Below are 22,917 nucleotides of genomic sequence, written 5' to 3' on the forward strand. Positions count from 1 at the left end.
CACTTAAGAGTTCCCAAAGAATCAGATAATCTTTAAAAAGTCCAATCTTAATTGGAATATACATCAATTAGATTTTGTTCATGAGAACTTCTAGGGGTGCCAGTCATTTTGACACGCATATTTTTGAATAAAATAATAATTTCTTTATGATTTTTTTTCTTTGAACAATTTTAACTCAATTAAAGATTAGATTCATATGATATTTTCAGTGTAAGATCAAGCTGACAAACAACCATTACATTTTTTCACCAGCCTTTTTTGTTCATATTTACCTAGGGTGCCAATAATTCAGGAGGGCACTGTATATGTGTAGGCGTATAGGACTATCCCTAAAGTCAGTGTTTCCCAACTCCAATCCTCCAGTATCCCCAACAGTACACATTTTTGTCGTAGCCTCGGACAAACTCACCTGATTCAACTAATTGAGTGCTTGATGATTAGTTGACAAGTTGGATCAGGTGTGCTTGTCCGAGGCTACAACAAAAGGTGTACTGTTGGGGGTACTGGAGGACTGGAGTTGGGAAACACTGCCTTAAGTCAACTGTAGGATTAATCAGCTAAGCCAAGGTGTGCTCTAACAGGGTGTGTTCGTTTCCGCCCTGACTCCCTCATAAAGTGTGCCCCTTTGGAAGAGCTATGTGCCCGTGCCCTCTTCCAACCTCTTCCCCCCCTCCCTCCATCAATATTTGTCTGCTTGTGGTTCCACTCTCTCTTTCTCTCTGCATGTCTCTCCATTTTTAATTGTTCAACACTTCTCTCGCTCTTTCTCATGGTCAGACTTACTTATTCCCTCTCATTCTCTTCGTTCATGCTCCTTTCTCCTTCTCTACTCTGCTCTCTCTCTTTCTACTCTCTCTGTGTGCATGTTAGTGTAGTTGTCCTTATTTGGCTCCTCAGTGAGTGGGAGTGCACCAATGTGTGTTTGTGTGTCTGTGTGTTTGTAGTGCCTCCGTGTGTGTTTCCTCCTGACTGTGACTCATCGCTTGGCTGACTCATGCGCCGCTAACAAAAACACACAGTCCCCATGGCTACGGAGACTCACGCCTTCTCTCCCCCCTTCTCTCCCCCCCTTCTCTCCCGTGTGTTTCCGTGGCTCGGCTCCGGTTTCTCCTCTTGGGCACAGCTGCCATACTGGCACTACTGGGGCCCTACTCCAACCTGGGCAGGAGAGGAAGGGAGGGCTGGATGGAGGAATGAGAAAGAGGGGGAGAGAGAGAGAAAAATAAAGAGAGAGAGGCAAAGAGAAAGCAAGACAGGGAGAGAGAGATGTTCTTGAAGAGAGAAAGAGAGAGAGCGAGTGAGTGAGTGCACAATAGAGGCAGAGAGAAAGAGAGGGAGCGAGACAGAGAGAAAGAAAAAGACAGACACGTAGGGAAAGAGAGAGCATCACCCATCAAAACCCATCAACAATGAGAGTTTAAACATGCCTGCATAGACAGGGACAGACTGAATAGAAGAGAGGCTGAACATGCCTGCACAGACAGACTGAATAGAAATGATCACCTGCGGATCCTTTATCCGTTTTTACTGCTCTGATAAATTGCTGCTTGCTTTGAACTTGTCCATCCTTTGATGTTGCCTGGCTTCACATTAGAACGTAGCCAGTCTCCACCAGCGCCTCTGGGGGGTTATAATGTAACGTGTGGCATCGCATTACCACTAAGACCAGGTATGGCACTGGATGTACCGGCTCCACACACACACAAACACACACACACACACACACACACACAAACACACACAGCCTAGTTTGCTCTGTTGCCGTTGCTCCACCTAGCTAACTGAATGTGTATTGTTGTCTTTCTGAGTGTTACTGTACAGTTGTTAGTGTACAGTTGTTAGTTTACAGTTGTTAGTTTACAGTTGTTTGTGTACAGTTGTCAGTTTACAGTTGTTAATTTACAGTTGTTAATTTACAGCTGTTAGTTTACAGCTGTTAGTTTACAGTTGTTAGTGTACAGTTGTTAGTTTACAGCTGGGGTAAATGTAAATGTAGATAAGCCTAACTGTATGTGGCCAGAAATGTATTTTTAGTTGTTTCTGGTGGTTTCAATGTCCGTAGCTCTGTTAGTTCTGCTGATATAGGGTTGTAGACTATTTTGAAAATACTGCCTATTTCTTGAGGTTATGTTGACTTTGTCAATCCTAATATTTTAGTAATCTCTTAGACACAGCCTATGTCTTGTCTATGTGTTAACGTGACTGTGGAAAGACCTCACCACCTCCACATCGATTCCAGACACAGCCTCAACAATGACACAACAGGTATGCGTACATGTCATCACTGTGCTCCCACAACAGGGCCGTATTCACTAGGCACCAAACTGAGGGAAAGCAGGTAGCCTAGCTGTTAAGAGCGCTGGGCAATTAACCGAAAAGTCGCTAGTTCGAATCCCGAGCCGATTAGGTGGTGCCCTTGAGCAAGGCACTTAACCCTCATTGCTTCTGTAAGTTGCTCTGGATAAGAGTGTCTGTTAAATGACAAAAACAAGGAAAACGGGGAAAGACATGTTCAATTAGAAATGTTCCTTTTTGTTTTCGGTTGCAAAACATTTTGCTACTGTGTGCCCTAATGAATATGACCCATGTAACCATGTTATCACTGTGTTCTCACTGTCTGACCGTTAACTTGACCTGTCGCTGACCTATGACCTATGCATGACTGGCTTTCTGGGAAAGCATAGGAGGACACACAGACGCTAGGCACCAGTCAGCCAGAGTCTCTGCTGAGTCTAGTACAAACAGGCTGGGAAGCTCTGAATGCCAGACTGCTGAAGCACAGTAGTAGACAATAAAGGACACACACATTCTATAATGAGAGTCTGTCACACTTGACTGAACACACGCACATGCTCTCTCTCTCTCTCACACACACACACAGACAGACAGACAGACACAAACGTACACACGTACACACGCACACACACACACACACACACACACACACACACACACACACACACACACACACACACTCAAACTCCTCCAAAACACACACTCTGGACCTCTAATGGGGCTGACCTCTAACGGGGCCTCTAACGGGGCTGAGGACTCACGGCAGCTGGAGGCACAAGAGAATTCTGGAAACAGAGTGAAACTGTAGGCCAACACTCACATAATCCTTAGGGATGGAGGGGGACAGAGAGAGAGAGAGAGAGATAACAAGAAGGAGGACTGGGACAATGGCGAGGGAGGGAGAGAGAGAGGGGAAGACAGAGAGAGAGAGAGAGAGAAGAGAAGGAGTTACTCTGAGAACTCCTGGATCACAGCTGTGGGAAGATTAGCTCAGTATCAGAGACAACAGACTTAGAGAAGAAGGGATGACACTGAGATTATGTCATATATTCCAGAACGAGATTGTCACACTTTATTGAAAAAATACAACCTGCCGTATATATAACATTGGGCGGCAGGTAGCCTAGCGGTTAAGAGCATTGGGCCAGTAACCTAAAGGTTGCTTGTTTTTGAATCCCCGAACCAACTAGGTGAAAAATCTGTCACTGTGCTCTTGAGCAAGGCACTTAACCACTAATTGCTCCTGTAAGTCGCTTTGGATAAGAGCGTCTGCTAAAATGTAAATATACATCGGTCATATACTATTCTGCTCAGGGTTTAACGGCCAGCATATCATATGGAGCAATAGTAAAAACGCTAATGCAAACACATTGGTGCTAGATCGCAAATAAAAACCTGGAAACCAGAGAAATAAAAACAATGTTTTTTCGGTACTATTATGAGTAATAGTAATGACAATATGCGTATTAACTAAAAATACATTGTGCAATATATGAAAACAGATCAGACATTTCTCTCCGTCCTAAGTGTGGGGTGTCGGCGCCGCATAGCACAGCTGACCCTGGCCTGTACCTCAGACCTAGCCCAACCAGGGACCCGCATTTCAGATCCTACCACAATATGAACCTCCAGGGGGGACCTGGGCTCGCATTCAGAAAGCATCTCAGAGGAGGAGTGCTGAACTAGTATCAGGTCCCTCCTGTCCATATAATCTTATTCATTATGATCTAAAAGGCAAAACTGATCCTAGATCAGCACTATACGGATCCTGGGTGGATAGTAACAATGGATGACACACAGACAAACTTTCCCTTCTATCTCCCTTCACGCCCTGTATGAGATGGAACAGTGGTTTGGTCTGGGGGGTGTTCTCTTTGTGTAGATCCTACTAAAATATGAACGACCAGGGGGGACCTGAGATTACTATCCGTAACAGTTGATGGCACACACACAGTAAGACAAACTTGACCTTCACCCCCCTATGAGGTGTGACAGTGGTTTTGTCTGGGGTGTGTCTGTGTCTGTGTGTAGGACAGCTGTCCCCATGCTATCCTATGCTAGGACTAATCTCCTGTAAGTCCTGTGGCTCCCCCGGTCTCATTCATTAGAGCATCTCTGAGTCTGACCTCCAGGCTAGGCCTCTCCCACACCCCCCACTGCCCCACCACCACAGCCCCCACTGGGCAGTTCCACTGATCAGAGCCCCTAGCGCCATAGCCCCATAGCTCAGAGTAGCCTGGTCCGAGATCGGTTTGTGCTGTCTCACCAACTCCTATGACTATTGTTGTGTGATGCCTCTTGACAATGACCATAGGAGTTGGCAAGACAGCACAAACAGATCTGTGACCAGGCTATACTCAGATACCATAGCTCCTGATACCACAGCCAATCCACAATCCACAGCATTCAGGCATTTTGTACAAAATAACTCTCTGTCCATCCCTTCTGAAGTGAAACAGAAAGACAGCCCAGTCTGGAGTAGCTGATACAACCACTATGTCAGTCTGTCATCACTCCACCACAACATGACCATAACATTACCATAACATCACATCAACACTGAATGTTGTAAGCTTTCTTTGATACTCTGGGCTCACTTTCAATCCCTTACAATATCCATCTTGGTATTTCATACATTATTTGTATATATACTTTTGCATATAAAGGTGTTAGGCTCATAGATGGAGATGTTCATAACAAGTAATAAAGCATTATAGATGCTCATAACAAGTAATAAAGCATTATAGATGCTCATAACAAGTAATATAGCATTGTAGATGCTCATAACAAGTAATAAAGCATTATGTTTGTTCATAACAAGTAATATAGCATTATAGATGCTCATAACTAGCAATAAAGCATTATACCTGCAGGCTTTACGTAAATGTTACAAGGTGTTACATAGATCTCATACATCTTTACAGTGGTCATATCATCCCCAGACTATCTTCTCCTTCTATGGTACTTTGCTGTCCCAATCCTCATATATCTCTGAGCAGTGTAGTGGCTTCATGTTGCTGCACGTCTTATTAGCACCCCCTGGTGTACTAGACAGGCAGTGTAAAAACTTCACGCTTGATCTATTCACTCTTTAAACTGGTGCCAGTCTAAGGTACACCCTCTATTTATCAACACCTTCAGGCTGATGGTAACAATACCCAGTTTGTCCACGTGGTTCTTTACATTAGTGGTCATTCTCTTTCTTCCTTTACTTTGACTGATGATCAAAGTAACACTATTGGGGACATAGAAATACAATGACTTGATTGAGGAATTTCCGTTCTAGTAATTCTATTTCTATGTCGGGGACATTGGGATATGAAATAGTGGAGAGGATGTCATTGATGTTATAAAGATAAGGGTCCCTTAAATAGACTAACACCGCTTTGGAATGAGTGAAGCAGGGCTCTAGGCTAGATAATCATAGTGGGCGTATGTGTGTGTGTGCATGTATGCATGCGTTTAGTCAACGTATCTTAAATGCTTTCATATTGAGAGGGAGGGAGGGAGTAAGGCTTTTGATTGTCTATGCATTGTTAACACCATCTATGAATACCAGTTCATATCCAACATAGGGAGCAAAGTGGAAATGTTATGACATTATGAGAAAACAGATGCAAAGATCCAAATACAAAACTAAACTGAACAGAGATGATACAGAAGCAATGTTATTCAGCCTCTAGTTTGTGCTTTTCCTGGTGAGCGAATGCTTGAAGTCTGAGGTGCATCGATCACACACTCAAATCACAGGAGGATCATGGGAGGAAGAGTTTTATCCATCTTTGGGTGTCCTTTCCTTCTCTTACAGGGTCAAAACAAACCCCAATGTTCAAGATCAGGTCACAGTGTTCACAAACATCTCACATAGTCAGTCTTCCCCATACTCCATATAGGTGGTGTTCTATACTTTCTAAATACAAAAATAAGTGCCACCTCTCTCCAGAGCAGATGAGGGGATGGAGGGATGAGAGGAAGGAGGGATGAGGGGATGGAGGGATGAGGGGAAGGAGGGTTGAGGGGAAGGAGGGATGAGGGGATGGAGGGATGAGGGGAATAAGGGATGAGGGGATGGAGGGATGAGGGGAAGAGGGATGAGGGGAAGAGGGATGAGGGGAAGGAGGGATGAGGGGAAGGAGGGATGAGGGGAAGAGGGATGAGGGGAAGGAGGGATGAGGGGAAGGAGGGATGAGGGGATGGAGGGATGAGGGGAAGGAGGGATGAGGGGATGAGAGATGAGGGGAAGGAGGGATGAGGGGAAGACGGATGAGGGGAAGGAGGGATGAGGGGAAGGAGGGAAGTGGGGAAGGAGGGATGAGGGGAAAGAGGGATGAGTGGAAGAAGGATGAGGGGTAAGAGGAATGTGGGGAAGAAGGGATGAGGGGAAGAAGGATGAGGGGAAGGATGGATGATGACAGGAGGATTCAGATGAAGCTGGTAATCTTGAGTCTCTTATAGCCTTATTCCAGTCCAGCAGTTTATGTGGAGACAAGCTCTCTCTGGGGTGGGATGGGGGGTATAGGGAAGGGGTGGAAGAAGGGAGGATTGAAGGAGGGGTAAAGGACGAGATAGGAATGATAGGTCTCATGATCTATGTCCATCGTTCCATCCAGTCCATTTGGATGAGGGGTGAAAGGCAGGGGTGAGTGGGTGTTGGATTGCCAACATTCATAGAACAACATTCTATCTGCATATTCTCTTTTGTTGGATTGGGTGGTAGTGGTGGTAGGATACTGGGTAGGGATGTTGAACGTATGTTTCAGAAATGTCTGAAAATTGACAGTCTTTCTGTTTCTCTCATTAGGTGGCAGAAAAGTTCAGAAGTTGCTGAAGAGCTGGTGTTTTTTGTCCCAGTCCATCTGAGGGGCTCTCTTCTTGGCTCTCTTGGCGTGGGCCTTCTCTTTGGCCTCGGCCGCCGTGGGACTCAGGAGCAGGCCGATCTCAGCAAACGGGTCCATCAGACGGCCCACCTCGTCCTCTCCCAGCTAGATAGTGAGACAGAGACAGACAGACAGACAGACAGACAGACAGACAGGCAGGCAGGCAGACAGACAGACAGACAGACAAACAGGCAGGCAGGCAGGCAGGCAGGCAGGCAGGCAGGCAGGCAGGCAGGCAGGCAGGCAGGCAGGCAGGCAGGCAGGCAGAGAGACACAGACAGACAGACAGAGAGCGAGACAGAGATTAATATCGGAGATTACTGGGTATTTATAGTGTGGATTGACACACACGAGCACACACACACACGTCTCACCTGCAGGCTGTTATCTGGACTGTTCAGGTCAGAGTGGTGTGACTGGATGGAGCGGGAGGTGAAGCTGCCGTTGATCTGAGAACTGGGGGAGCCGTTGGATATGGACGGACCATCATAGTCTGGGAAAGAAGGGTCAGAATTACGCTCTAGGTGCAGATCTAGGATCAGCTTCTCTACCCTTTCCTTCCTCCAATCCTAACCTTAATCATTAGTGGGGGAAATGCAAAACTGACCCACCCTATGGGCAACTTCACCCTACACCCAGAATTGCAGGCTCTGAGATTTCGAGGTAAGTAATCTGATACAGGCTTTTATGAACTACACTGTAACATTTCACTATAGATTAAGATCATCAACACCATTATTGCCTTCTCAATATGTAACTGTGGCCCCGTGTAGCTCAGTTGGTAGAGCATGGCATTTGCAACGCCAGGGTTGTGGGTTTGTTTCCCACGGGGGGCCAGTATGAAACAATTTATGCACTCACTAACTGTAAGTCGCTCTGGATAAGAGCGTCTGCTAAATGACTAAAATGTAAAATGTAGATGTACAAAGAGACTTGTACTGAGCTGTACTGTGGTTTATAAGAGTACACTTTAAATAAAGATTCTGTTTTACAGGTATACATTGGTGTAGGCCTACCTTTGACGTGGCTGGCCAATGGGGTGACGCCCATCTTCTTAAAGTGATGGTCTGTGTCAGGGTCCACCACCAGAAGCCTGGTCTCATCTCCTCCTCTCTTTATGAAGGCCACGACCTCCGCATGACGCATGCCCTCCACGTTCACCCCATTCACCTGAAAGGAGAGAAGGGAGAGAGCAGGGAAGAAAGGGTGTTATGGGTGATGTTAGATGTCTCCATCTATACTGTTTTCTGTGATCTGGCCTCGTCATTGTCTCAATGTTTCAATGCCCGAAAGATGTTCAAGGCTGTCTGATTGTGAATATGAATACAGATGGAACCCTGTTCACAATGCATATAGATCCTGGTGCTGGTTTAGACAGGAACAACTAAGTATCCAAAACAAGTTTTTAAAAAGCACACTAGTGATGTTGGTTGGTCGGTCATCTGTCATTACTGGTGTGCAGACTGTACACTGGTTGACTTACAGTTGATTTCTGATACGTCCACATTGGACCAGTGCAGCAGTTCACAGGTCTCAATCCAACAACATTCTCTTTACCTGATCCAGCGTTTATAGAGAACATATTCACAACTGTCCAAAACTATGGTATAGCCTAAACTAAAGCACTTACTTATGCGGAAGCATAGTTCCCGCTCAGCCCAGTCAAAACTGTTCGCTGCTCTGGCACCCCAATGGTGGAACAAGCTCCCTCACGACGCCAGGACAGCGGAGTCACTCACCACCTTCCGGAGACATTTGAAACCCCACCTCTTTAAGGAATACCTGGGATAGGATAAAGTAATCCTTCTACCCCCCCCCCCCCCCCCCAAAAAATAAAAAAAAATAAAAAAATAATACAAATAAATAAATAAAAAAAACATTGTAAAGTGGCTATCCCACTGGCTATAGGGTGAATGCACCAATTTGTAAGTCGCTCTGGATAAGAGCGTCTGCTAAATGACGTAAATCTAATGTAAATGTAAGATAATAATCAACTGAATATGCAAACAGTTACTTGATCCAACCAGTAGAGGGTGCTATGCACCAAAACAATCATTTTCCACGGGACTCAATGAAGAGTGAGAACAAAACCTGTGAGGTATCAGACAGACATTTTTGCATGAGGGTGCATAGAGAGAGAGAGAGCCTATTCTTCATTAAGCCGAACAGAATATATTTTACATTCCATACCACATTACAACAAGGATGGAACGAGCATGTAAGCTAATGGGCTCTAACAGTAGAATGTTATTTATTTGTTTCCCTTTCAAACACTTTTTTCTCTCTCTTTGGTCATAGTAATCCCTCTTTCATTGGTTCGGCACCTTGTGAATTCAGCTCGAAAAGAGTGAGGGGTGAGTGTGTGAGGGAGAGAAAGAGAGGGGAGTGATAGTGTAAGAAAGGTGAGAAGAAGCCCTCACACCCCAGTCACTAACATGTCAGCAAGTTTTTGTTGGAGTTTCTCACTGTGACTTTCCACAGACTCCTATATATCCCATTAACTTTATTCAGCTAGTACTGTAGCTTTGCACGGTGCTGCCTGCCTTAACGCTGGTACACCATCAAATATTGATGCCTAGCTTCTGCTGAACCAATAGTGTGGGTTTCAGGTATCAGTGTCCTGAGGGGGATATTGTTTTAAAATTCACTAACGCTGTTGCTTATGAAGTGAGGGCAGTAGGAGGTGGTTGTGAAACAGACTGGTCTAATACACTGTAACAGCACGGCTAGATATCAGACTGGTTTAATACACTGTAACAGCACGGCTAGATATCAGACTGGTCTAATACACTGTAACAACACGGCTAGATATCAGACTGGTCTAATACACTGTAACAGCACTGCTAGATATCAGACTGGTCTAAACACTGTAACAACACGGCTAGATATCAGACTGGTCTAATACACTGTAACAGCACGGCTAGATATCAGACTGGTCTAATACACTGTAACAACACGGCTAGATATCAGACTGGTCTAATACACTGTAAAAACACAGCTAGATATCAGACTGGTCTAATACACTGTAACAACACGGCTAGATATCAGACTGGTCTAATACACTGTAACAGCACGGCTAGATATCAGACTGGTCTAATACACTGTAACAGCACGGCTAGATATCAGACTGGTCTAATACACTGTAACAGCACGGCTAGATATCAGACTGGTCTAATACACTGTAACAGCACGGCTAGATATCAGACTGGTCTAATACACTGTAACAACACGGCTAGATATCAGACTGGTCTAATACACTGTAACAACACGGCTAGATATCAGACTGGTCTAATACACTGTAACAGCACTGCTAGATATCAGACTGGTCTAATACACTGTAACAACACGGCTAGATATCAGACTGGTCTAATACACTGTAACAGCACGGCTAGATATCAGACTGGTCTAATACACTGTAACAGCACGGCTAGATATCAGACTGGTCTAATACACTGTAACAGCACGGCTAGATATCAGACTGGTCTAATACACTGTAACAGCACGGCTAGATATCAGACTGGTCTAATACACTGTAACAACACGGCTAGATATCAGACTGGTCTAATACACTGTAACAGCACGGCTAGATATCAGACTGGTCTAATACACTGTAACAGCACGGCTAGATATCAGACTGGTCTAATACACTGTAACAACACGGCTAGATATCAGACTGGTCTAATACACTGTAACAACACAGCTAGATATCAGACTGGTCTAATACACTGTAACAACACAGCTAGATATCAGACTGGTCTAATACACTGTAACAACACAGCTAGATATCAGACTGGTCTAATACACTGTAACAGCACGGCTAGATATCAGACTGGTCTAATACACTGTAACAGCACGGCTAGATACCCGCCTATGCTCTCCTAACTAACTGTTACATAGGAAATGAGTAAGTGCCTGTTAAGGCTAGGGAGAGACTAGGAGAATGAGGGAAAGAGAGATAGAGAGAGAGAAAGGGAGGAAAGAATGTGTAAAACCAAGAGAAGTTGAGTGTGTGTGTATGAAATGGAGAGAGATAGAGAGAGAAAGGGGAGATGAATAAGTGTGTGAAACAGAGAGAACTTAAGTGTGTGTGTGTGTGTTTGTATGTGTGTGTGTGTGTTTGTGTTGTGTGTGAAAGAGAGAAAAAAGAGAGCGTGAAAGAAAGCGAGAGAGTGAGAGTTAAGCAGTGATAACAGTTACTGTGCTGACCCCTTCACTATCAGAAAAAAAATTCCATCTATTCTTTCTCTCCATCTCCCCTCTCTCTCTCCCTCTATCTCTCTCTCCCTCTCTCTCTCCATTAGAGTAGGTGTCAGAACATAAGGCTCAGTGGAGTCGTCACACACTAATTGGTAGAGAATCCTGTCATCATACCAGCCCTAGTGTATGAGGAGGAACAAGTCCCCTTTGTGTTGGGCTAGGGGAGCAGGTGTTGTGTCATGTTTCATAGCAGCAGCAAGTCTTCACAATCCAACACAACAATACTGCCCACTCAAGCTAATTAATAGGGCCCTTGTTCATTAGGCAACTCCCACACAATAAAACAGTCACTGTAGTGCTAGTGGGCCAAACCTGTTTTTCATTGGAATATAGTGCTGTTTGAATGCTTTACAGAGCAGTCGTTTTCAAGGTACTATCATAATCGTCAGTGTTAGCTTAGATCATAGACCCTGGAATGTTTCCAATGGTTTACCTTTGATGTTGAGTGTATATATATGTATGTGTATGTGTGTGTGTATGTATGTGTATGTGTGTGTGTGTGTGTGTGTGTGGAAGCGTCCACTACCCGGCTGTACTGTACTGTACCCAGGTGTCCTAGCCAAGGTGTCAGGGACAGTACACTGAGTTCCTGGCTTAATGGGGCAAAGACAGGTCAGGGTTCTGTTCATTAGGCACAAAAAATACAACTTGAACAGGGAGATGCTACCTGGTTTAGTCAAATAAGAAACAGTACATTTAGTTTCCTGTTGCAAAACATTTTGAAATGTTGCATGCCTGAATGAACACAACCCAGGAGATGAGGATGGTTGTTTTATCAGGAGATGAAGCCACACCTGGGAGGTGGAGAGAGCTGAATGGATGAACTGATGATTATCTAGAGAGAGAGAGAGAGAGGGCTGAATGGATGAACTGATGATTATCTAGAGAGAGAGAGAGAGAGGGCTGAATGGATGAACTGATTATTATCTAGAGAGAGAGAGAGAGAGGGCTGAATGGATGAACTGATGATATTCTAGAGAGAGAGAGAGAGAGGGCTGGATGGATGAACTGATGGAGTGTGAGAAGCTATGAAAGGAACGAGAGAAAGATGAGCGCGGGAGGAGAGTCTCGTCCTCGCCATCCTCATTGAAGCGAGAGCGAGGTCTGTCATGGGTCTTCACCTCGCTAACGAGCTGCTGACAGACGGACCAAGCAGTGCACTGTGCCACACGGTTGCTTGGTCAGAGACAACCTCCATTAGCCACAGAGAATAACACAAACATAATCAACCTTTAGTCAACCACTGAGCCCACACACCTGCCTGGGGTTACCTAGGCCAAACCCCAGGGGCTCTGCCTGCAGTTTCAGCAGGTACAGTGACCTAGCCACTTAGCACTAATCCAGCTATAACTAACAGACACAGCATTAAAACCAATGACTGAGTGAAACAGGGCTTCACTGACTACAGTTTACTGACACTGACTGTATAGGGGAAACTGCTCTAACTGCATAAGGTAAAAGTAGTCCTTAACCCTTAACCACAGATCTAGGATCAGATCAGCCTACCCCCGATCCTAACCTAAATGATTATAGGCAGTGGTGTAAAGTATACTACATGACCAAATGTATGTGGAAACCTGCTCATCGAACATCTCATTCCAAAATCATGGGCATTAATATGGAGTTGGTCCCCCCTTTGCTGCTATAACAGCCTCCACTCTTATGGGAAGGCTTTCCACTAGATGTTAGAACATTGCTGTGGGGACTTGCTTCCATTCAGCCACAAGAGCATTAGTGAGGTCGGGCACTGCTGTTGGGCGATTAGGCCTGGCTCGCAGTCGGTGCTCCAATTCATGCCGAAGGTGTTTGATGGGGTTGAGGTCAGGGCTCTGTACAGGCCAGTCAAGTTCTTCCACACTGATCTCGACAAACCATTTCTGTATGGACCTTGCTTTGTGCACCGGGGCATTGTCATGCTGAAACAGGAAAGGGCCTTCCCCAAACGGTTGCCACAAAGTTGGAAGCACAGAATCGTCTAGAATGTCATTGTATGCTGTAGCGTTAAGATTTCCCTTCACTGGAACTAAGGGGCCTAGCCCGAACCATGAAAAACAACACCAGACCATTATTCCTCCCCCACCAAACTTTACAGTTGGCACTATGCATTGGGGGTGTTACGGATACAGGCACACTAGTTAGACCTGAGCGGACCACCCACTGTATTTTTGTATGGTTAGCAGTAAGCTTAGCGGTTCTAGAGGCAGGCAAGATCAGTTTAGGGGTTTTTGACTTTATTGTTTCATTCCTTGGGTCCAGCTCAGCCCCTTTTCCCCAAACCGTTTACCGTGTGTTTATAATAAACATTTTGTGTTTGACGGTAGCATATGGTTGTCGGTGTATTTTGTTCTCACTGTTCCTTGTCAATATTCTAATTCGCATGAGTTATGTTACGGGTCTCTTTTCCATCCACCCTAGACTTTTAAAGCCACAGGGTTCATAACAGGGGGATAAGGCCATTCTACTGCCAATGTTTGTCTAGGGAGATTGGATGGCTGTGTACTCGATTTTATACACCTGTCAGCAATGGGTGTGGCTAAAATAGCCGAATCCACTAATTTGAAGAGGTGTCCACATACTTTTGTATATATAGTGTACTTAAGTACAAATACTTTAAAGTACTACTTAAGTAATTTTTTGGGGTATCTGTACTTTACTTTACTATTTATATTTTTGACAACTTTTTCCACTACATTCCTAAAGAAAATGATACTTCATACATTTACCCTGACACCCAAAAGTACTTGTTACATTTTGAATGCTTAGCAGGACAGGAAAATGGTCAAATTCACGTACTTATCAAGAGAACATCCCTGGTCATCCCTACTGCCTCTGATCTGGTGGACTCACTAAACACAAATGCTTTGTTCGTAAATTATGTCTGAGTGTTGGAGTGTGCCCCTGGCAATCCATAAAATAATAAAACAAGAAACTCGTGCCGACTGGTTTGCTTAATATAAGGAATGTGAAATGATTTATACTTTTACTTTTAGCATTTACATTTACTTTTGATACTTAAGTATATTTAAAGCCAAATACTTTTAGACTTTAACTCAAGTAGTATTTTACTAGGTGACTTTAACTTTTCCTTGAGTTACTCTCTATCAAGGTATCTTTAATTTTACTCAAGTATGACAATTGGGTACTTTTTCCACCACTGATTATAGGCACCCTGAATCAGTGGGTAGGGAGTAACTTCACTTAGCGCTAATCTAAGCTAACACACACAGGGTTTCAATGACAATAGATGAACCACTCTGAGCTGAAACTGTACACCCAGACTGTGTTCATTAGAAATCCCTTTCACTTGGCCCTGTCAAAACACAGCTGATACTGTTGAGCCCCATTCATACAGGAAGAGAGAAGGCCAAGGCTTTTAACTGTGTTGTGTTCAGAAGAGGACACCAATACAGGTTCTTGATCTACAAAGACCTTTTTTAATATGATGTGGTGGAATGTCACAGATGGTTGCTGAATGCTGCTTTGCAGACATATTGTACGGAAGGTAATGCATAGACGTTGAATGAGAGTCTATTGTTATTGGTTGAAGAGCACAGTAGAGACAGACAGTACTGTATTGTCTGAAGTATTTGGTCTCTCTGAGTGCTTACAGTATCTAGGCAGTGGATGTGTGTATTCAGGTTCAGGGCAGGGTATCTCTGTCTCTCTCCCTTGATGTGTGTATTCAGGTTCAGGGCAGGGTCTCTCTGTCTCTCTCCCTTGATGTGTGTATTCAGGTTCAGGGCAGGGACTCTTTAGTATCTATATAAACATGATAAAGCCTATTTATGGACCTTAGAGGACATGGACAGGGAGTCACTTGGCCTGCTATTGTCATCTAACAGACACAGGAAGCTAGCTCCCATAGCTACAGTTCACTCTCACTGTTTCCTGTTGTTGGACAGACAGAGGGACATCAAAGCATTGAAGGTAACTTCTCCCTCTAGTGCCAGTGTGTGCAGCTGTCTGTGTTACTCATACTGTATGGGCAGGACTGGACTGGGATAGCCGTGTGTGTGTGTGTGTGTGTGTGTGTGTGCTTGCATGTGTGATTGTGTGTGTGTGTCTCTTTGACCCTGTTGGGGTCTACATCCGATCCTCGTTTGTTAAGTCTAATGACACTGCTGGTCCTGCTCACACTGCCCTACCCTATGCTTTGACTTCTTTCTCCCCTCTCTCTCCAGATAAAATCCTGCGACTTGTGACTGCAGGCCGCCCAACAACCTGCCCGCTTGACCCCATCCCCTCCTCCCTTCTCCAGACCATCTCCGGTGACCTTCTCCCCTACCTCACCTCGCTGATCAACTCATCCTTGACCGCTGGCCATGTCCCTTCCGTCTTCAAGAGAGCGAGAGTTGCTCCCCTTCTCAAAAAACCAACACTCGACCCCACTGATGTCAACAACTACAGACCAGTATCCCTTCTTTCTTTTCTTTCCAAAACTATTGAGCGTGCCGTCTTTAGCCAACTCTCTTGCTATCTCTCTCAGAATGACCTTCTTGATCCAAACCAATCAGGTTTCAGGACTGGTCATTCAACTGAGACTGCTCTTCTCTGTGTCACGGAGACTCTCCGCACTGCTAAAGCTAACTCTCTCTCCTCTGCTCTTGTCCTTCTAGACCTGTCTGCTGCCTTTGATACTGTGAACCATCAGATCCTCCTCTCCACCCTCTCCGAGCTGGGCATTTCCGGCGCGGCTCACTCCTGGATTGCGTCCTACCTGACCGGTCGCTCCTACCAAGTGGCGTGGCGAGAAGCTGTCTCCGCACCACGTGCTCTCACCACTGGTGTCCCCCAGGGCTCAGTTCTAGGCCCTCTCCTTTTCTCCCTATACACCAAGTCACTTGGCTCTGTCATATCCTCACATGGCCTTTCATATCATTGCTACGCTGACGATACACAATTAATCTTCTCCTTTCCCCCTTCTGATAACCAGGTGGCGAATCGCATCTCTGCATGTCTGGCAGACATATCCGTATGGATGACGGATCACCACCTCAAGCTGAACCCTGGCAAGACGGAGCTGCTCTTCCTCCCGGGGAAGGACTGCCCGTTCCATGATCTCGCCATCACGGTTGACAACTCCGCTGTGTCCTCCTCCCAGAGTGCGAAGAGCCTAGGCGTGACCCTGGACAACACCCTGTCGTTCTCCGCCAACATCAAGGCGGTGACCCGATCCTGCAGGTTCATGCTCTACAACATTCGGAGAGTACGACCCTGCCTTACACAGGAAGCGGCACAGGTCCTAATCCAGGCACTTGTCATCTCCCGTCTGGACTATTGCAACTCGCTGTTGGCTGGCCTCCCTGCCTGTGCCATTAAACCCCTACAACTCATCCAGAATGCCGCAGCCCGTCTGGTGTTCAACCTTCCCAAGTTCTCTCACGTCACCCCCCTCCTCCGCACACTCCACTGGCTTCCAGTTGAAGCTCGCATCCGCTACAAGACCATGGTGCTTGCCTATGGAGCAGTGAGGGGAACGGCACCTCTGTACCTTCAGGCTCTGATCAGTCCCTACACCCAAACGAGGGCATTGCGTTCATCCACCTCTGGCCTGCTAGCTCCCCTTCCTCTGCGGAAGCATAGTTCCCGCTCAGCCCAGGCAAAACTGTTCGCTGCTCTGGCACCCCAATGGTGGAACAAGCTCCCTCACGACGCCAGGACAGCGGAGTCACTCACCACCTTCCGGAGACATTTGAAACCCCACCTCTTTAAGGAATACCTGGGATAGGATAAAGTAATCCTTCTAACCCCCCCCCCCCCAAATTGTAAAGTGGTTATCCCACTGGCTATAGGGTAAACGCACCAATTTGTGAGTCGCTCTGGCTAAGAGCGTCTGCTAAATGACGTTAATGTGCCCTTGAGCAAGGCACTTAACCCTAATTGCTCCTGTAAGTCGCTCTGGATAAGAGCGTCTGCTAAATGACTAAAATGTAAAATGTAAATGTACTGTATCCAACTGCTCTGCCTGTCATATTACACTTTGTTTAGTACTGTTTCCAGCCTTGTGTTTTCACCACAATGCTATGGTAACGTCATGGTAATGTCATGGTAATGCTACGAGCCAGGTTAGGCTTAGTTAAACTAAGCTAGATTCTGTTTGGCTCTGTGTGACTTTCATTTGACCCTGTGTTTTTGATGCAGTGTATATTATGTCCTGTCTGACCCTGTATTTGACCCTGTTTGGCCCTGTCTGACCCTGTATTTGACCCTGTTTGACCCTGTATGGCCCTGTGTTGGCCCTATGTGGCCTTGTTAGGCCCTGATGTACTGCTCTGGGGTCAGGGCTCATGGGAATGTGTCTGGGGGTCTGGTTGAAAGGGTGTATGGTGAGCAGGATCAGTATGACTATGTTCCACATGTCTGCATCTGCTTCTCCTGTCTGTCTCCTTCTATCCCTCCATCCCTTCTTTCTCCCACACATTCAGGCCTCGTATGTTTCTCTCCTGTCTGTGTCCTGCCATCAGACTGATGAACAACCTCTCCCCACTATCAGCCTGACCTCTTTCATCTCAACTAAAACAGGTGAGAGATGAGGCCGGGGGTCCAGGCCGTGTTATAGCAGTGGTAACGTTACAGAGGGGTTAAACCAGGCACATGTGGCCCTGCACACGCATGACGGATGAGCATTGAGACCGCTGCCACACAAGGTCACACCTGTGTACACACATGGGCTCATACAGGCATGCACACATACACACTGATAAGCACAAACCCAAACATTCACAGGCATGCACACATACACACTGATAATCACAAACCCAAACATTCACAGGCATGCACACATAGGGGAGTAAGAGGCCTCTTGGGGTCTCACTCTGTATCCCTTATCTCAGACACATGTTCATTCACCCCACTCCCTCTCTCTCTGACATTTTCTATAAACCCCCTTAATTAGGGTGTCCCACCATCCCATCCCCGACCCCATTTCTCAAAGCCCACCTCATTAGGGTCTCATTAGGACCATTGTAAACGATCTGATTGGAGTCTGTCTCCTCTCTCACCACTTGTCTAAAGTTGACAAACCAAGCCTCTACTGTTCCGTAGTTCCCTGATTATTAAGACATCAGACTCCATCCCCCCCTCTCCCACCAATCCCCTGCACCTCTGTCCTCCTCCTGGACTAGCCCTTCCTCCCAACCTCCTCCTGGACTAGCCCTTCCTCCCAACCTCCTCCTGGACTAGCCCTTCCTCCCAACTTCCTCCTCACAAACCTATCCTCTTCACCTTCCTCCTGGACTAGCCCTTCCTCCCAACTTCCTCCTCACAAACCTATCCTCTTCACCTTCATGAAAAATAAACCCCTTCATGGAGCTCCACAGTCCCCCACCCGTTTTCTTCAGTCTCTAACCACTAGCCCTCTTTCGACACCCATCCCCCTCTCCCCTCCTCCACCCATCTCCCCTCTCCTCACCTCTCCCCTCCTCCACCCATCTCCCCTCTCCTCACCTCTCCCCTCCTCCACCCATCCTCCTCACCTCTCCCCTCCTCCACCCATCTCCCCTCTCCTCACCTCTCCCCTCCTCCACCCATCCTCGTCACCTCTCCCCTCCACCCATCTCCCCTCTCCTCACCCATCTCCCCTCCTCCACCCACCCCTCTCTCCTCACCTCTATGAGTCTGTCCTGTGGTCTGAGCCCAGCATGGTCGGCTGGAGACCCAGGGTCCAGGGAGCGGATGTACTGGCCCGGCCGGGACTTCTCACTGTGCAGGTTGAAGCCGTAGCCCGTCTCGGCCCGCTCCAGGTGGCACAGCCTGGGGAACAGCTCTGATGGGTCCACTGGTGGCCGCGCTGCCTGGGCATGGGCATTAACATGGGCCAGAGCCTCCTGTAGTGAACAGAGAGAAAGATACACAATGTAATCTACAGTCTAGTCATATACAGTACTGAGTACTCATAGAAGTCCTGTCAGATGTAAGTGCAGAAGGAAGAAGTTTGGATCCCTCCAATAGTCTTTATTGCTTGTTTGTGTTCTCAACCAACCAAACACCATTAATGTATTTTCCTAGAAGAAGTGTTTACTTTGTTGTCCATTATCACAGGGAAATGGAAATGTGTCTTCTGCTTTATCCCAACCCCTACCTATCTACTGTATATCCTGTTCAACTTGAGTCAGCGATGCAGCACAGATTGAAGATACACACATATTATGTACAACACCAGCACATGTACTAAGGCCATATGAGCAGAGAGGGAAATCCTCTGTGACGGATCATCATGATGTTATTCCAGTAAGATGATTGTCAAAGGAATAAAATAGTTATTACGCCACAGGAATGTTAATATGTAGGCCTGCATCTCCTTAACACTGCTAGCCTATCAATGGAAAAAACATTCAGCAGGTTCTCTATACACTCTAAAAATTAGGGATTCAACAAGGGTTCTTCTAAGATCCTCAAAGTTCTTTGAAGAACCTTAGGGTTCTTGGCACTGAAAAATGCCCCCAAAAGGTACTTCCAAGAACCCCATAGGAGGTGGGGTTCATCGAGGAACCTCCTTAGTTCTTGGGGGTTCTTCCAGCAACCTAACTGCCCAACTGATAAATGTGGATTTGAATTTGAGAAAGGCACTTAACTTAACATTTTTAAGATCTCCTCAATTTAAGGTAAGATTTCTCCCTTGTATGATCTAAATTGATATTGATTTATGATGATACCATCTATCTTTTCATAGTTGTGCAAATGGCTGTGTTGTTTGGCACTTTCTCCCTTTTAAAATTATTTCTAAAACAGAAAATGGACACAATTCAATGGATGTCAATCAACAAAGAGGTAAGAATATGTTGAAGGCTAGCTGCATTGGGCTCAGATGACTGAACTGCCCACTTATTTGTGTGTGTCTGTGTCTGCAGGTATACTGACGAGGAGGCACACAAAGGTATGTACAATTGGTAATGGTTTGTCGCATAATGTTATGCAGATCACATGTAGGCTATCATCTAATTTGTATTAATGGTTTCTCTAAAACCTTCTAGGACTCGGTCACAGCAGCCATCTTCCTCCTCCCTGACCTCTTCAATGAAGATCCCAGAGGTCTCTACATTATGGACAAGGTATGTGTATTAAAACCGTTGTCAAAAGTGAACCGTTTTTTCATTCACATTTACCACAAAAACCGAGGTATGAATACTGTCGTGCGCACGTTTTGTTGATCATTTGTATAATTATTATTTTTGTATTCACAGATTTCACCCTCCCTACAACGCTGATGAATATAACTGGAAACCTGTTCAATCACCATGCACTGCAAAATCATTCTGGCTATGGATACGAAGGATATCAACACATTAACACGCCAGAGGATATACTGATTGAACTTGGAGCTCTGCTGGGAATTTACCTCATATATAGATTTTTGCCACTAAAATCATAATAAACACTGACAACTAAACTATTGTGTTATTTTTGTTATTGTTGTGCTGATTATAAATACTTGTTCTCCCCACTGTACCTGTACCTGCCACATGCTTTCAGTGTATGTGTGTGTACTATCACACAATATCTGCATTATGCATCGCCTGTCATCAGACAATACATCAAGTCCTGCCAAGGTATTTTTAGCAGACAGACACACAGGGTGTGGTGTACTATGTTGGCACACATGGAGGGACAACAACAATGGTTGGACACTCAGTGGGCATAGAGTGAGAGAAGGAGGGAGGGATGGGAGTGGGATGGAACGAGTACGTAGATGTATGGATGTGACTTTTAGAAGCATTGAGAGGTAGATACAGTGGGGGAAAAAAGTATTTAGTCAGCCACCAATTGTGGAAGTTCTCCCACTTAAAAAGATGAGAGAGGCCTGTAATTTTCATCATAGGTACAAGTCAACTATGACAGACAAAATGAGAAAAAATAATCCAGAAAACCACATTGTAGGATTTTTTATGAATTTTTTAGCAAATTATGGTGGAAAATAAGTATTTGGTCAATAACAAAAGTTTCTCAATACTTTGTTATATACCCTTTGTTGGCAATGACACAGGTCAAACGTTTTCTGTAAGTCTTCACAAGGTTTTCACACACTGTTGCTGGTATTTTGGCCCATTCCTCCATGCAGATCTCCTCTAGAGCAGTGATGTTTTGGGGCTGTCGCTGGGCAACACGGACTTTCAACTCCCTCCAAAGATTTTCTATGGGGTTGAGATCTGGAGACTGGCTAGGCCACTCCAGGACCTTGAAATGCTTCTTACGAAGCCACTCTTTCGTTGCCCGGGCGGTGTGTTTGGGATCATTGTCATGCTGAAAGACCCAGCCACATTTCATATTCAATGCCCTTGCTGATGGAAGGAGGTTTTCACTCAAAATCTCACGATACATGGCCCCATTCATTCTTTCCTTTACACGGATCAGTCGTCCTGGTCCCTATGCAGAAAAACAGCCCCAAAGAATGATGTTTCCACCCCCATGCTTCACAGAAGGTATGGTGTTCTTTGGATGCACCTCAGCATTCTTTGTCCTCCAAACACGACGAGTTTAGTTTTTACCAAAAAGTTATATTTTGGTTTCATCTGACCATTTGACATTCTCCCAATCCTCTTCTGGATCATCCAAATGCACTCTAGCAAACTTCAGACGGGCCTGGATATGTACTGGCTTAAGCAGGGGGACACGTCTGGCACTGCAGGATTTGAGTCCCTGGCGGTGTAGTGTGTTACTGATGGTAGGCTTTGTTACTTTGGTCCCAGCTCTCTGCAGGTCATTCACTAGGTCCCCCCGTGTGGTTCTAGGATTTTTGCTCACCGTTCTTGTGATCATTTTGACCCCACGGGGTGAGATCTTGCGTGGAGCCCCAGATCGAGGGAGATTATCAGTGGTCTTGTATGTCTTCCATTTCCTAATAATTGCTCCCACAGTTGATTTCTTCAAACCAAGCTGCTTACCTATTGCAGATTCAGTCTTCCCAGCCTGGTGCAGGTCTACAATTTTGTTTCTGGTGTCCTTTGACAGCTCTTTGGTCTTCAGGTGTCTTTTATACTGATAACAAGTTCAAACAGGTGCCATTAATACAGGTAACGAGTGGAGGACAGAGGAGGCTCTTAAAGAAGAAGTTACAGGTCTGTGAGAGCCAGAAATCTTGCTTGTTTGTAGGTGACCAAATACTTATTTTCCACCATAATTTGCAAATAAATTCATAAAAAATCCTACAATGTGATTTTTTGGATTTTTTTTCCTCAATTTGTCTGTCATAGTTGACATGTACCTATGATGAAAATTACAGGCCTCTCTCATCTTTTTAAGTGGGAGAACTTGCACAATTGGTGGCTGACTAAATATTTTTTTCCCCCACTGTATCTAATAGGGGAGGAAAAGTCTGTTTTAATACTTTCTGTCTCTCGCTCCCTCTTTCTTCTCTTATTTCTCTTGTTCTCTCTCTCTCTCTCAATTCAATTCAATTCAATAGACTTTATTGACATGGCAAGTAAAATTACTTACATTGTCAAAGTATACATATAACAAAAATGGTGGGACCAACAGCAATAATAATAGT

The 22,917-nt window shown here is 45.4% G+C and overlaps 1 protein-coding gene across 1 annotated transcript in view; it reads right to left on the reverse strand.

Annotated features, from left to right (window-relative positions):
- Nucleotides 1–3,344: 3,344 nt before the first annotated feature.
- The window catches only part of LOC311103432 (Na(+)/H(+) exchange regulatory cofactor NHE-RF2-like), a 63,679-nt gene continuing 44,106 nt past the window's right edge, over nt 3,345–22,917 (reverse strand). The window contains exons 3-6 of the mRNA XM_084144998.1: nt 19,037–19,255; nt 8,189–8,342; nt 7,547–7,665; nt 3,345–7,277 (exon numbers count right to left, since the gene is read on the reverse strand). Of these exons, the coding sequence (XP_084001124.1) occupies nt 7,110–7,277; nt 7,547–7,665; nt 8,189–8,342; nt 19,037–19,255 (660 nt within the window). The 3' untranslated portion in view covers nt 3,345–7,109. The remainder of the gene's footprint in view (nt 7,278–7,546; nt 7,666–8,188; nt 8,343–19,036; nt 19,256–22,917) is intronic.

The sequence above is a fragment of the Coregonus lavaretus genome (assembly GCF_964263955.1).
Source record: "Coregonus lavaretus genome assembly, chromosome: 28".
NCBI classification, from domain to species: Eukaryota; Metazoa; Chordata; class Actinopteri; order Salmoniformes; family Salmonidae; genus Coregonus; species Coregonus lavaretus.